The 16,463-nt window shown below is 29.9% G+C and overlaps 1 protein-coding gene and 1 long non-coding RNA gene across 2 annotated transcripts in view; one reads left to right on the forward strand and one right to left on the reverse strand.

Annotated features, from left to right (window-relative positions):
* The window catches only part of LOC149032534 (uncharacterized), a 116,146-nt gene extending 104,895 nt beyond the window's left edge, over positions 1 to 11,251 (reverse strand). The window contains exons 1-2 of the long non-coding RNA XR_016176640.1: positions 11,165 to 11,251; positions 10,857 to 10,967 (exon numbers count right to left, since the gene is read on the reverse strand). This is a non-coding gene — a long non-coding RNA (uncharacterized LOC149032534). The remainder of the gene's footprint in view (positions 1 to 10,856; positions 10,968 to 11,164) is intronic.
* Positions 11,252 to 12,318: 1,067 nt separating this feature from the next.
* Positions 12,319 to 14,420, forward strand: LOC107065777 (nuclear RNA export factor 2). Its single transcript, XM_015319757.2, has 2 exons — positions 12,319 to 12,474; positions 12,557 to 14,420. The coding sequence occupies exon 2, from the start codon at positions 12,673 to 12,675 to the stop codon at positions 14,275 to 14,277; it is 1,605 nt and encodes a 534-aa protein (XP_015175243.1). The 5' UTR covers positions 12,319 to 12,474; positions 12,557 to 12,672; the 3' UTR covers positions 14,278 to 14,420.
* The last annotated feature ends 2,043 nt before the right edge of the window (positions 14,421 to 16,463 follow it).

A 16,463-nucleotide genomic window follows, 5' to 3' on the forward strand; every position in this document is an offset into this window, starting at 1 on the left:
CATACACACCGATTTATCATAAATTTATTATGAGAATATTTTATTTTTATAATAATATATATTTTATATATATATAATAATTTTATAATATATATTATTATGTTTTAATTATACATAATTTATATTATATATTTATTTTTAATATTATATTTTTTTTTATATTTTATATTATATTTTATATAATATTATAATAAATAATATTACAATATAATATATATTATATAATAAATTATATAATTTATTTTTTGAATATTTTAATTATAATATTTAATATATTAATTATTATTTATAATAAATTTATATTATTATAAAAAATTATCAACTAGAAATATAATTAAATGATATTCGTTTCATAATTAAAATATTCAAATGAAATTTATACAAATTCAAAAGTTGCATTAACATTCGTCACAACTTGGCCTAATTCATTACGACGATTGCGTTCGTTCATCAACTTCAACTTCGCCATAATTTTTTATTTTTTTTTATTTTTGTTACAAGTGGTATTAAAATAAAAATAAAAATAAAAAAGGTAAAGGAAAAAAGATGGATAACGTGCGAACGATGGGTAGAGAAAAAAGATAAAGAAGAGAATCTTACAGGGAGAGTGAGAGAGGGTAGGTCACAGCATCCCAGGTCCGCCTGATTCTGGGAAACGTGTCCTGCCAGCTTGTTAGGTGTCCCCAACGGTCCTTTAATATATGACTGGCACTCTACCCTTCCTCAAGAAGGAGAATGAGAATCGAGATTCGAGGATGAGAACCTCGGTGGGACCCAGTTAGAATGGTGTGTTGCCTTTTACCTGGCTCTTTGCGTACGTTTAAATCTATTATCATTTTTTATTTCTTTTAATATTAATTTTTTTTTGTTTTGTTTTTTTGTATTTAATCCTTCCTTTCTTTTTATTCCGCGAATAATAAAAATAATATAAATAATAAAAATACCACCAAATAATATAAAATACCACCTAAATACTCGTACACCGCTGTTATTTAGTTAAATATAAATTTTATATCTTTAATTAATATAATATAATTTTATATTATTTATTATAATTAATTTATTATTATTATATAATTTATTTTATAAAATTTATTATAATTAATTTATTATTATTATTATTATTATTATTAATTTATTATAATCTAATATAATAAAATTAAATGATATAACATTTATTTATGTTTAAATATCGAATAATAATAATAAACAAAACAAAAAAACAAAAAATAAAAAATAAACTTTTCAACGTCTTTAAACAACAACAAAAAATATTTAAAATTATTTACACAACAACAACAAAATAAATAAATAAATAAAAAGAAATACCAAAGAGGTCACGAACTTTGTTACCGTACAAAGTTACTGAACTGGCTAGTTACCGAAGGAAAAAAAGAAATAAAAAGAATAAAAAGAAAAAAAATCAACAAGAGAGATGAATCGATCGATCATCGATGGAATCAATCGAGTATAGAAAAGAGAAAAAAGTGAAAGAGAGAGAGAGAGAGAGAGGAGGGGAATCTGTAGAATATCCTGACGATATCTAGTCATAACACCATTGTTTCAATGACCCGCTGCTCCGCCCAGTAGGTGGCACCCACCCTTCACATATTAATGAGCCAACCAGTTTGGAAGATCATCAAGGCTTACCAGAAAAGATGAGGTGTTGAGAAGGCCGGACCTTTTAACGTCTCTCGCTGCTTCTTTGCCGCTCTTATCTCACACGAAAGGGCCCACCACCACCACCATCACCACCACCAAGGTGCATTTGCATGAAACGCGCATTAGCGTAAGAAAGAGAATTACGATTTATTTCAACACCGTATATATATAAACATTTTTACATCCTTTAACCCACGTTCGATTTTTTTGTTTTGTTCAAATCTTTCATATTATCTTTTTTTTTTTTTTTTATACAACTTTTGATATAAAACAAAATAATTGAATCTTGTGTTTATACTTTCTGCATCTTCACGATAATAAACGAAGTAAGTTTCGTTATTGCAACCTTCGTTAATTTCATATTCATGATTATTTTCTTACTTACAAAGAAGATGAGCTACAGAATAATAACTGTCGAGAATAAGCAAAAGAAAAAGATACTCTTTTAAACTGAGAAGAATAATGATCGAAGTGTGCTCACGTGTATTGTAAATATCTACTACTACGATGCATATAGATAGAAATATGTGTTTGAAGTTTGTGGTAATACATATATATATATATATATATGTGTGTGTGTGTGTGTGTATGTGTATTTATGTATGTGTCATGACTAACGATAGCATATTCCTGCTTAGATGGAACACGTCACTCGCGATGAATATTTTAACACTGTATTCAATTTAACGAGAGTAAATATATTTCTTTTTAATAGTATAATTGTCAATCGTAAAATTATATCTTGGAAATAGGATACCGTGTAATTTCAATCACTGATATAGCACTGGTTATTGAAATGCATTAATATAACAACCCATATCATGTAGAAATGCAATAACTAAAGTAAATAAAATTATTCACAGTTGAGTAGGAAAACATTTGAAATAAATTACACAAATTAAATGTAAATTTACACACATATATATATATATATATATATATGTGTATATATATACATATATGTGTATGTATATGTATATTGAGCTGTGAGTTGCAAGTAATGTTGAGAATTTAAATACCAAAATAATGATATATTTAATATTTAAATATAAACTACTAAAGATTGTCTATTAAAAAAATTACTATATAGTATTTATACTAATAATATTATATATATATATTTTATATTATATTATAAATTAAGTAATAAAAAAAAATGAAATTACAAAAACTAACAACAATACTTATTGACCAACCGAATACACATATAGGTACAACAACTACCTTTATACAGCCAACAGAATAAATATTAAATAAACGTGAGACTTCTCATTGGTATGTCGCAAGTCTATTATTCGTCCTTCTCGAACGATCATCGAGACGATATATCGATAGTCGAAGTGTGAATGAGGCGCTAACGACCGGTGATTACCAAAGTGCGTACACGTTGCGTGTGCACCGTTCGCATTGCGTCCTGCGTGTACGAGAAAGAGGAAGAAGTAGTATAAAAAAGAAAAAGAAAAAGAAAAAAATAAAGAAAGAAAGAGGCGAGCACCGAATAATCAGGCTCGTGTAGCCAAGGATGTCCATCAATCGTTGGCCCTTTTCCTTAAGGACAGGACCTCCCGCGACGTTTCTCATCTTCTCACCGGTCGACATGGGGCGTCCACGGCGCGCGTTAAACGTGCTTCCTAACTGCCCTTCCACGATCGAATGATCGACGTGGATCATCTCGTCTTCTAATACTATTTTATCTCTATATATATATATGTATATTATAGATGTATGTATTGGTTTGTTTAAGAAAGCACGTATCGATTAATATTTTTTAGAAACTCGATACATCTTTCTATGTAATTGACACGTATTTTACTAACAAATTAATGGTATATACATTTAATTGCAATTAAATCATATATATTTATAATATAAAGTATAATAGTTGTGTATGTGTAAAGAAAAATTAGAAATAATTTAATGTTATTGCAATATACAATTTTATAATATATTTTTGTCCTCTCTAATATATTGTATATTAAATATATTTATCCTAATATATTATAATATAATATATAGTATATTGATCTATTCAAAAATAAAGTATACAGATAGTTATGTGTGTAAAGAAAAATTAAAATTAATTTAAATTCCTTGCACAATACTATTTTATATTATATTTGTCGTACATTGCATTTCAGTTAATATATATATTTAATTGCAATTAAATCGTATATATATATAGTATTGTACATTGATCTATTCAAAAATAAAGTATACAGATAGTTATGTATGTAAAGAAAAATTAGAATTAATTTAAATTCATTACAATACAATTTGACGTTATATTTATCCTACTCGAACATCGTGCATTTTAATCAAGATACCAAAAATAAAATCAAAATAAATATTTGAAAAGCACGATCAATGTTGATTGTTCTTGACAAAAATTGCAATTTCGACAGCTGTAAAATTAAACACCGGTCAGTTTAATCTCGAATAAGAATATAATAGAGAATCTACCGAAAGACAATGGATACTTATTGAAGTCAGAATACGATAACTTTATATAGAAGATAAGGTTGAAGCAGAAAGGGAGTTAAACAGACTTGAGTGAGTAAGTGAGTGAATGAGAAAAAGAAAAGAGAGAGAGAGAGAAAGAGAGAGGCGTGGAAGATCACGATTCACCCATACAAAATCACGAAGACGAGTATATATGGACTGGTAATCAAAGCCATAAATCCGAGGCGTAAGCAAGCTCCTTTCCGATAGAGATTCACCGTTCGATGCTTCTTTATCTCTTTCGCGCTCTTCTCTTTCATACACATATGCACACATACACGCATTTATAAGAGTTTATTGATGTTTGTAAATGTATATTATAGAATGTATACGTGTAGTTAGTGATCCAAGATTTTCCAGGATGTATCTCTCGCGTCTGTTGGCACTAAACGATCGATTACATCCACTACGATCGCTAATTATCGCTACGGTGAGATATAACGATCGTCGAGGGCGTCTCATCGCGATGTAACTGTGAAGAAGAAGAAACAAAAAAGAAAAATAAAAGAAAAAAAGAAAAAAAAGAAGAAAAAAGTATATAAGTACCTTCTTTTAAATCGTCCGATCGATTCAACCTTTATTTCTTTTATTTTCATTTTATTACTCTTTACAAATTTCGATCCGCCCCCCAGCTGAAATAACGAATCTGACTGTATCTGACTGTTAAGAAAGAAAGAAAGAAAGAAAGAAAGATAGATAAAGATAAAGGGAAAGAGAAAGAGAGTTGTTCCGTGCGAATAAATCGTTTCCCTTTCTGATTGTCTCTCTATACTTTTTTCTTATTTTATTTATTAAAAAGACTAATCGTGGTCCTAACCAACACAATGCTCATACGTTTCAAAACTTATTTATCTTGGCATTGATATCTTTGAAAAACGTTATTGTTCACTATAATTAAAGACTTATATATTCGTCATAATAATCTGAGTAGTCCGAGGAAGGTTTTACGATGAAAAAATTGAATATGATGAAGATAAAAACTAGATAATAGACGGATTCTCAACACACACACACACACACACACACACACAGACAAAAAAACCAAATATGATTAAATATTAGCATTATACTTGATACAATGAAACCCCATAATTTACTTTGCCAAAAATGACCAACCAATTTTAAACTGACGTATTTTAAGATAAATCAATAATAATATTAATTAGACTATTAATATACTGAACACGTGTTTAAAAAAAAAACAAATTCAAATAAAAGACAAATATCAAGCAACTAAATATATACTTCGTTTAAAATCACGTGAAATCTCGATAAACCTTTCGCATAACTTTGACCGAACGAAAGATAATTTTCCTCATTCTCACGATCACTAAAGAAGGAACAAAAATAAAATCTAAAGCTCTAAAGGGGTTTAAGTTCGGTTAAGAAGAGAGAACAACACCTCAGGCACAAAGAGAGAGAGAGAGAGAGAGAGAGAGAGAGAGAGAAAGGGCGAGAAATCGTCGAAGAAATTTTTCCTTTACCGTCGTTGGTTGTTCGATCGACCGAGCCACTAAAGAAAAGAACAAGAACAAGAAGAAGAAGAAGATTTCGAAAAAACAACTACGATGAAATAACAAAATAAGAAAGACAAAATAATAATAATAATAATAATAATAATAATAATAATAATAAAGAAAAGGAAATAAAATGAAATAAGAAAAGAAAAAAAAAAAGAAAATAATATAAAAGTATCGGCGCTATATATCGACGGTAGGCCCAAGTGCATCTCGCGTTTCTTTGGGGCCGGCGCAGCAGCCCAGCCGTGGCGTTCCGCATCGTTGCAAGCGCATCGAGGCCAAGGAGGGCTCAACCCTCCTCCTCCCCCTACCCCTCACCCTCACCCTCGTCCACCTTCTCCTCAACCTCCTCCTCCTCCTCCTCCTCCTCCTTTAACTCACCTCTTTTCTTCTCTTCTTTTGCAGGTCGTCCCTTCTTTTCTTAGGGGCTTTCGGTTCTTCTTCTTCTTCTTCTTCTTCTTCTCTTGGAGCTTCGGCCACGCGGAATGGGCGTGGTGATGCACGAACGGCTATCGAAACTCTCTATCGCTAATAAATCTGTACCTCAACTAGAATCTGCCCCGAGGCATCCTACTTTGCGTCAATGTACCCTTTCGTCTCGCTATCCGAATATCCTACTTCTTCTTCTTCTTCTTCTTCTTCTTCTTCTAAGTTCTTCCTCTTTAACTCTCTTTCTATTTCTATTTCTTTTCCTTTTTTTTTTCTTTCTATCTATCTATCTTTCTTACTTTCTATGGGCATTACGAATTGGAACACGATCATCGAGGATCTAGATAATTTAATGTGCTATTGCTTTTATCTCTTTATTTTTCTACGATAGAAATACAATGTTATATTATTCCTAACAATGTGAATCATTTTTTGTTTTTTTTCTTTTTAAATTCATTTTTCGCGATAAGTTTTTTTTTTTTTTTAACCTGTAGTTAAAGAGTGGAGTATTCTTTTTTTATACTGGGGATCGCATTTGAGAGAAATCGATCGATTGAATTATTATTATTATTTTTCTTGTTTTTCTTTTGGTTTTGAAAATCGCTACAAACGTTACCCCCAACACCACCTAGCGAGGTGAATTAAAAACTGATGAAATTTTTACCGACAGTCGCGTCGATAAAATAGTTCAGAGCGCGCGATTTATCTGTAATTTTGAAAATTAATTATATACAAAAATTGTGATACTTTTTATGATAATATTAAATCACCGTTGGTTATATTCAATGCGGCTTGTGTGTTTGAAGTGAAAATGTTTGTTTTTTTTTATTTTTTCTTTTAATTAAAATCATACGAAGAGAGTTATCGATCTACTGAAAGATTGCAAGACTATGTATTAGAGTGTAGATATTTTTCGATATTTTTCTAGGGGTATTTTGATAAATATAAAAATGACAGTAGTTGCCTGCAGGAACGTCGAAGAATAAGAAGAATAAGAATAAGAAGAAGAAGATGAAGAAGACGATGGAGTACGCATCCGGCTTGAGCCAATAAATTTTTCACATGACCTGTACCAATAATGCGAGATAGCGGGAGTAAAAGAGAGGCATCGACGCGATCCTGAAACAACTATACTTATCGAAGATCGTGCCTTGCAGGCTCCGAAGGAGGAAGGCGCGCGTTTTCAGTCTCGCTTCTGTAATTACGATCTTCTTCCTCGTGGTACACACGCGGAGAACGCGAGCGTGCGCACATTCTGGCCTCCCTTATTCCGCTTTTACTTTCGTACATTCTTCGATCGTTCTATGTATTTTGTAAAAAGAAAAAGAAACAAAAAGAAAACGAAGAGGAAGAGATGTTTCTTTTTTTCTTTTCTTTCTCTTTTTTTTATTTTTTTATTTTTTTGTAGTATTATCGTCAAGAAAAATCTTACCGTAAACGATATTACAATAATAATTCTAATACCCACAGTACAATACAATAAAGAATCTAATATGCGACAAAAGTCAATTTTTTTGATAGAACAACAACAAAATAATATAAAGATCCCCATAAATCTAGAAATAAATAATAATATATCTAAAACAAAAGTTACATTCGTATTTCCTTTTAATAATACAAACCATCACGTAACAGATTCTACCAATTTACGCATAGAACGATCATTTCTTCACGATAAATTCCTTCTATCATTGAACTCAATCCGACCTAAGAGGAATCAATTCAATTTCGATATCTCTGAGATATTTAAAACAAACAAAAATGAAAATTTGAACAGAATAAAATAGAATGAAACTGAAGGACCAGGGGTGCAACCCATCTACCACTACCAGGACTATTCCCCTCCCCCATAGTTTGTAGTCTTTTTCACGCTGATGTAAAGGGTAGTAGCGTTGTTACTGTAGGCTATACCGGTTGGCAACATAACGTCGATCGTGATAAAAGCATCGGACAATAATAAACAATGCGTGAAACGACAAGTACAGTCGTCCGTAGGTATGGCGTCCGTGGCAAGGCATTTCGCGAGAGATGCTATCGTTCGTTCGTTCGTTCGTTCGTTCGTTGGTTGGTTGGTTGGTTGGTTGGTTCGTTCGCGGACTCTGTGGCGGTAGCAACACCAGAGCGCAATCAATCATTCGAACCGGATAAAATATAAAATACGGTGCCACACGGCCCCGATGTGTTTGCCGTTTTATTTATTTGCACGGTCATGCAAGCTACGCGGAATTAACGTATTTTTTGCACGCGACCACAACACCAGGATACGGAACGAGCGCGCCTCCGAGCTTTATTATCGTCGCTAACATTACGCCAGAAATACGGACGATGAATTTAATGCATTTGAGAGAAAGAGAAGAAGAAGAAGAAGAAGAAGAAGAGAGGAGGGGCTAAAGGTGCAGGAGGAGGGAAGAAGTTAGAGCAAACGATCGAGATTAAATATAACTTTTCCTTCTATTAGATTGTTCAAAATGTAATTTCCTTTACCTTTTTTTATGTTTTTATTTTTCAATGGCAAATATTCGTATTCAGAATCTAAGAACATTTTAAATGATTCACTAATTTACGTTGTCCGTGAAAATTATTGACTATTGATGTTATATATTCAATACATTGTTCTGAAAACTTATCAGTAAAACCTAAAGTATAATCTAATTCTATAAACGAACATAATTATAGTAAATCTGTATAAAGTTTGTAGGTAATATTTGCATGATGAAGTTAAATTTATTAACCCTACATTTGGGGTGCTGTTAAATGATATTATATAAAAAAAAAAAAAAGAATAGTGATTTAATTAATGAAGAATGGAATGAATGACGTTAGTTTCAATCGAGATGAACGTTGTCTCTGTGTTAATCTTTGCTCCACTTTCATCATATAAGAAAGATCTACTCCCCTTTCGAATCGAGTTCGTAAAGTAGCCTCCGAAAAGTCAAGAGAGAGAGAGAGAGAGAGAGAAAGGGAGAGACTGTGATGGATGGTACGCGGGTTCTAACATATCTTGTATCGCACTATCTCTTCTACCGCTTGTGCTTATTAAACTGTTCGGTATTTCTCGTCGACGTGCAACAAGGCATGCTTGCTTCCTTGCACGAAGAAGATGCGGAAGAAGAAAGATGAAAGATGAAATAAAAAGAAAAAGAAAAAGAAGAAGAAGAAGAAGATGAAGATGGAGAAGATGAAGAGAAAGAGGAAAAGTAGAAGAATATGAAGAAGAGGTACGAGACAGGAACGACGAAGAAGATCGATGCACCGCTCCCAGCTACCTTCGAAACTTTTAATAAGTGTCATCGACTACCGTGGTAGCTTTGGACGCTTCGTTATAAATCGCTACCGTTTCTTCTACCACCAAAGAATATCTCCTTTTCATTTTTTTTTCTTTTTTTTTTTTTTTATTACTTTTCTTCCAATATTTTTTTTTCTTAACCCCTTCAACGTCAAAATCGATACCCATCTAATTTTATTTTTTTTTTTACTTCTCGCGTGCTATTCAATCATTTTATTTTGTTTTTCTTCGAGTCAATGATCGTAATCATTATAAGGATGGTAAGAATATAAGAAAATAATCAAAAAATATCTGACTCTAAACCAATGGAATGTCTATTGTTGTTTGTAAAGATTTCTAGGGAACACCCGGTACAGGAAAAAGGGATGCTGAAAAAGATGGTCTTCTTCCTTCTGCTCTTAGAACGGCAACGGATCGCTACGTTATTATTTTCGCCAGTTATCGAATTAGATGTTGGCTTAACGGGTACGTACGAGGTACTCCCTATATATATATATATATATATATATATATATATATATATATATTGTATATACATATATGTATTATATATATATATATATATAAAAACTCATGAAACATAGGCGTATATACTATATTTACTTTATAAGAGTTCTATGCCCGAGGGGCCCAGATTGCAAACGATCTATACAGTGTACGAATATGTATATATATATATAAACGTATACATTATACGTAGGTAATAAATAAAATAAAATACTTTTTACCGACGTAAATTTTTTTACCGACATCAATTTTTTTTACCGACATTTTCCTATGATAACTTACCATATGATAAAGTAAACTTTCAATGTAAATTAAACTTTCACAAACAGATGGCGCGAGTAATTAATTCTCAAAATATATATATATATATGTATATATAGATAATCGAAAAAATGTCGTACGAATGAAATGAGAACACTCGGATAAAGTAGAAATCTGTTTGAAAAGATTGTAGAAAAGCTATAAAGTTATAAATCGATCATGAAAATATAATCGCGTTTACGTTAGACGCCCATGGATCTTTTGCTAGATTTTCTCTCTCACTTTATCTCATTTTCGTTCGTCCTAACATCGAACGTTGTTGAATCGATGCGTTGAGAAAGGAAGAGAAGAGCATCCTCTCTAAGATTATGGCTTATTCGTTACTACCTACAACGTACTTACGTTACTTTTAGAACTGCTTATTACTGTGATTACCTGCGCATAATACAACGGACCGAGCGTTCTACAATTTATTATTGAATTGCTATAATGCGCTTCGTATCGACATATTCCTTCACGTTCTGTATATACATATACACATGTATTATATACATGTGTATACATATATATATAAGTATACGCGAAACGATCAACGGTCTATCCAAAGATACAAAACTATCACCTCTTTTTCCAAAATAGAATATTACAAAAATTAATTATAAATAACTTACAATTTTCACAGTTGTACGTACGTAAATGATGAATATCTCGAAGTAAAGTCAAAGATAGGCCTGATCCACTGGGCACCCAGAAGAATTCCTTTTCTTTTTCGATGATAATCCCACAATTTGGTAATAATTAAACTGTAATAAAAAAGAGAAAAAGAAAAATTATTTAAATCATTCTATTAAAATTTCTTTTTTTGCAATAGGTATGAAGATCGACGATCTAATTTTTTATATAATACTCATTGTACATATTTGTTATAAAATAACTTATATTTTATATTGATATTGAAATAAAACAATAAAGAAAGTTTGTAAGATAATATTTAGCTTACCATTGTAATTATTAAACTTAATTTTTAAACAAATTTATCCACGAAAAAACCGATTCAAACGTAATTAACCGAAGGACCCGAGTGAACTAATAACGGATTTTCGATAATGGAATAATATCGTTATTAATTGGAACTTCCTATTAAAAAACGATCGTGATTGGTGCATCAAAATTATTAAAAAACGCGTACGCTGATTGGATCTCGTCATTATAATTTGAATATTTAAATATTTGAATACTACTAATATTATTATGATAACATATTTTTTAATATGTTTAAAGAAATTAAAGAAGAATCATTATTTATTCGTATTATAATGACGAGAACTATTCAGATTCCCGCTTTCGATTAATATATATATATATATATATATATATATATATATATGTTAATTAACAGTATTCTTCATAATGAGACAAATATCTCTGATATTCTATGCTACATTATAAAATATCTTTAATAATAAATTAATTATAATAAAGTTAAGATAAAATATAAAATAATTAAATGTGTGTGGATATTAGAAAAGAAACACGGACCCCTACTTTAATTACGTCTACTCTCCTCAAGATCCTGTATGCAAAAGAGACTATTGTCACCTTTAACAGGAACGAAATGTTTTGATTTCGAGACAACAATATCACCTATCTTTATTTATGTTTTTCGTACGGTTTTCATAAAGAAATAGAAATATTGAAACTAACGAATTATATAAACACACATATATAAAATAAAATAATATTCATTGTGTTTGAACTTTTCCACTACATAGAAACTTGGAAAATGTAAAGTAATATATATGTAAGTCATATATGAGCATGTGTGTATGCCGTATGTATGTGTACGTAATGTTTTATGAGTTTATTTATATATACTAAAATTAATTTTAATATAAAATAAAATTAATAAAAACAAATTATTGACCAAAAAATCATTACTAAATAATTTTAATTTGATATGTTAAAATTGTTTGAATTTATTAATATTGTTAATTAATTAAAATTAATTTAAATAATATTTTACCTTGATAAAAAAATGAATTATAATATTTAAATAATAATACATTTGTTTATATAATAGAACGTCTAAAACGAGCGGTAATTTTGAAATATTTAAAATTCGTATTATAGTAAGTTTTAAGTTCAAAGTAGGAAGTGGCATCACTGAAGTAGTGATAAAGTGATAAAGACTTTAAGAGATAAACATTTTAATATTCTTTTTCGATTGAACAAATAAATATCAAGATTTTTATTTTTGTTCATATACAATTAATAGAATTAATTGTAATTATGAATCACATGATTACACAGGTAAATATATTTGTATATTATGAAATTCATTTTTAGGTTAGAAAACAGTATACAAAAAGATAAGAAATATTTCTGTTTACAGGTATTTTCTCACACCAAGTGTAAAAGTGATTAATAATTTGATATCTAATTATTGAACAAATAATAATTTATTATTATTAATGTTATGTTATTGATTTGACAATAAATCAAGTCAAAATGCAAAGCAATTTGCATAGTTACATTTTAGATTCATCTATGGCAATTAAATTAGTTATGGGTCCAATCAACGATTACCCAGAACATATGCTAATAGATAGTCTTAATATATGGCATGAATTTAAAGTAATTAAAGGTGCACTGTACGACAAGGAAGATGTATTAAAAGGTATATTAAATTCTGTAGAACCGGCGCACTTGTTACCGGTGAAATATCAAGTGCGAGGAGAAGACTCATATTTTATAGCCAACAATTGTGGTCCTGCTATTGAAAGTTTATGCAGATCTAGTTTAATCATTAAAATTCCAGACGGTAATCATCTGATTTTAACAATTGTCTTGGGCTTTGCCCTGGTTACTGATTTAACTATTAACATTCAACCGCTTCTTCTAAATACTTTGACTAAAAGGTATGATTTTAATAAAAAATTATTAGATTTAGAAGCATTCCATAAGGATGCAGATTTATATAAAACTATTTACTGTCCCTTGTCTCATCAGACTAATTTGGAACACATATTAACAGTCGCTAAAAGTAAATTTACCACAATTAAATATTTGAATTTGAAGCGTAATGAATTGTCTATATTAGACGGTTTAAAATTGTTAGACTTAAATTCTTTGAAATATTTAGATTTAAGATACAATAATTTATTAAATATGAAAGATCTTAATATCTTACAAGATGTAATGATTAGAAAACTTTGGTTAGATGGTAATCCATTATGTGAAAATTATTCTAGTGCTAAACAATACATAAGCTCTGCGATGATTTACTGCCCTCATATAATTGAGTTGGACGGTGCATCTGTATGTAATTCTACTTGTCCAATAACACATAATGAGTACTTCAAAAACAATACAAGACGTGAACTTGTATATAAGTTTGTTAGACATTTTTTTAATTTATTTGATCAAGAGGATAGAAATATTTTAAAAGGATTATATGGTAAACAGGCACTTTATTCTTTAAGTTTCAATATTCCATTTTCTGTCGCTCATAAAAAAAATTTAGTGCAATATACTAAAAGTAGAAATATTTTAAAAGTAACAAATTCAAATAAAAGACGTAAATTTTTATACTATGGAGAAAATAATATATTAAATACTATCAATGAATTACCAAAAACTTATCATTACCAAAACTCATTTCAATATGATCTGATGTATGAGGACAATGAACGTTTAATGATATCGGTTACCGGATTATTTATGAATAAAAATGACAATAATCAAATTCTATCGTTTAATAGAACTTTTGTTTTATGGATTGGTCCTGATAACGAATATAATATTATAAATGATCAGATATGCATTAACGATGCTCCAGAAAATCAAACTTTAATTAATACAATTATTGAATTAAATGATACAGATAGTACAGATAACAAGGACTTTATACCAGAATGTTTTAGCCCAAAAGAGAAGTGTGAAATAATAACAGAATTTGAACAAATCAGTAAATTAAAGAAAGAGTGGTGTGAACAATATTTGCTTAAGGAACACTGGAATTTGCGACAAAGTATTCAAAATTTTATGATAGATTTTAAAAACAACGCTCTACCGTTAGATGCTTTTAATACTTCAATTATAAATTCTCGCTAAATGAAAAAACAAAAAAAAACATATATTTGTAAGTTTTGTATATAAAAACAATTCTCTCTCTCTGTGCTTTTATATTATTCTTTATTAATTTGTAAAAGAATATTTTTCTAAATCTCAAATTAAATGTTATTTTTCATATTGTAGGAAGTACCATTTTTTTTATCTTACGAGTACCCTTAAACAAACAATGGCATTACCAATAAGCAGCGATAATAATTATTATTAATTAATTATTGGCTTAGCTTATTTGAAGGTATATAAATACATTATCGAATATAACATTAACATTTAAAAAACTTTCATTCATCATTTCCTGTAGGTTTCCATCATTACCGACTGAATGCAAGAAATTTTACATTCTTCTAACTTACCTACCGGATTGAAACTAATCGGTAAAAGTAGATTTTTATATTATCGACCAAAATGATAACAGTTATTTCAAAATGAATAAGTTTATCAATGCTAATTATGTTTAATAGAAATAAATATTCTCAATTCTAATTAATTATAAATTTTCAGTTTTAGAGTAATAATTAAAACGTTTAATAAAAAGTGAACAGAAGGTTATTTAGAAATAATCATGACTCTCAAAAAATCATGAAGAAGGTGCGTTCTTACATATTTATGTCAGGTAGAACAATTAATTTTCGAAACGATTAAACGAATGAAATTTATGTCATTTTTTGGACATTTTTAGAACTTTCTATTAATACTTTCTATTTCTTTGTATATCATAGATGGTTAGGTTTCTTATTTTCTCAAAGACGCGAGAAGTATTTCCTGTTGCGTAAAGAAGGAAGATTTCCTTGTTCCATGGTATAGAAGTTGAGACTCTTCAGCGTTCAAGATTGAAAAGCGTTCAGATGCATATTACACGTGTTACGCGATCATAGAAACTGAATAGAAGAGATTCTAGTGGTTACGAGAATACATAGTATAATACAGAGTTAGCTGCACAATACATGTTATTCAATAAATTCTTCCAACATACATTTCTCTAATCTGTGATACAATTTCTTACGAGAAGACTTATACGGATATGATGCACGCAGAATCTGATTGATAAGATATATACTATTTGAACAAAATAAAATATTAACTACAAGTAATTATAAGATTAATCAAAGTAAGATTCTCACGTAGGAATCTAACATCATCGAGAGAGCATATAAGAGGCGTACATGTCAGAAAGATACTTCAGAGATGGCTAGGATAGATAACGCATTAGTGAAAGTCAAATTACGAAGTATCTATGGAAATTTCATGGATTAATATAGCTTTTAAAAACACATTCCAAGAATAGAACAAAAAATATAAAGGACTAATCATTCTAAGTATATCATTATAAATAATTATTAATTGAGGTAACCCCTTGCTAACTGCAATCTTTGCGTGTATCATCCGAAAACATAACGAAAGAAAAAGAAGAAAGGTTTATTATTAATGTTGACGATGATTCGACTAATAAAGAACGAAAGTATAAGTTAAAAAGTGAAATGTGTTCACGCGTGGCGTAACACTTTGGGGAAACAAGTCGTGGGAGCAATTAAAATAATAATACATGGCTTGTAAGGTAGACATTAAACAAATCGCGTGAATCCACAGGGAACCCCCTGTTTCTTTCTTATTTTTTTTTATTATTTCTTTTCACTCTTGTAATCGTTCTGTATGTGAAAGAAAAAAAATTGATACAAGCGATGATATGTTAAAAAAAAAAAAAATAAGAAGTATAATTTGTAAAATGTCTCTTTGAAAATCTGTACGTTACAACGTGTAAGACTTTACACTAGGATCAATCGAGGTATATAGAAACATTAAGAAAGGAGAGGGATTTGCTTCACTGGTTTGTTCATCCTTGTGCCACATTCTAATGTATGCTACGACACATTCGTACCACGGGATATCTCATTGTCAGAAGTCCTACGACTTTTCATTATTAGCAAGACCTAAACTGTTGTTTATAGGATTCGATGCAAGATAAATGATGATATACGAATCGTAATAATGACTGGCAAAATCCCTATAACAAATTACGCTTGTTTTCGTAGTTGTCCTAGCACATTTTTCTTCCACCGACTTGTATCGAATTGTTGTTTTCTTCCTGTGAGAAAATTGGCCGAACAATTTAAGCAACTCGCGCACCAATTCCCACGTCTCTTTTATTCCACGTATAGAAAAAGTTACTT

The sequence above is a fragment of the Polistes dominula genome, unplaced genomic scaffold (genome assembly GCF_049000335.1).
Source record: "Polistes dominula isolate Pdom_NZ unplaced genomic scaffold, Pdom_raw_medaka contig_23, whole genome shotgun sequence".
NCBI classification, from domain to species: Eukaryota; Metazoa; Arthropoda; class Insecta; order Hymenoptera; family Vespidae; genus Polistes; species Polistes dominula.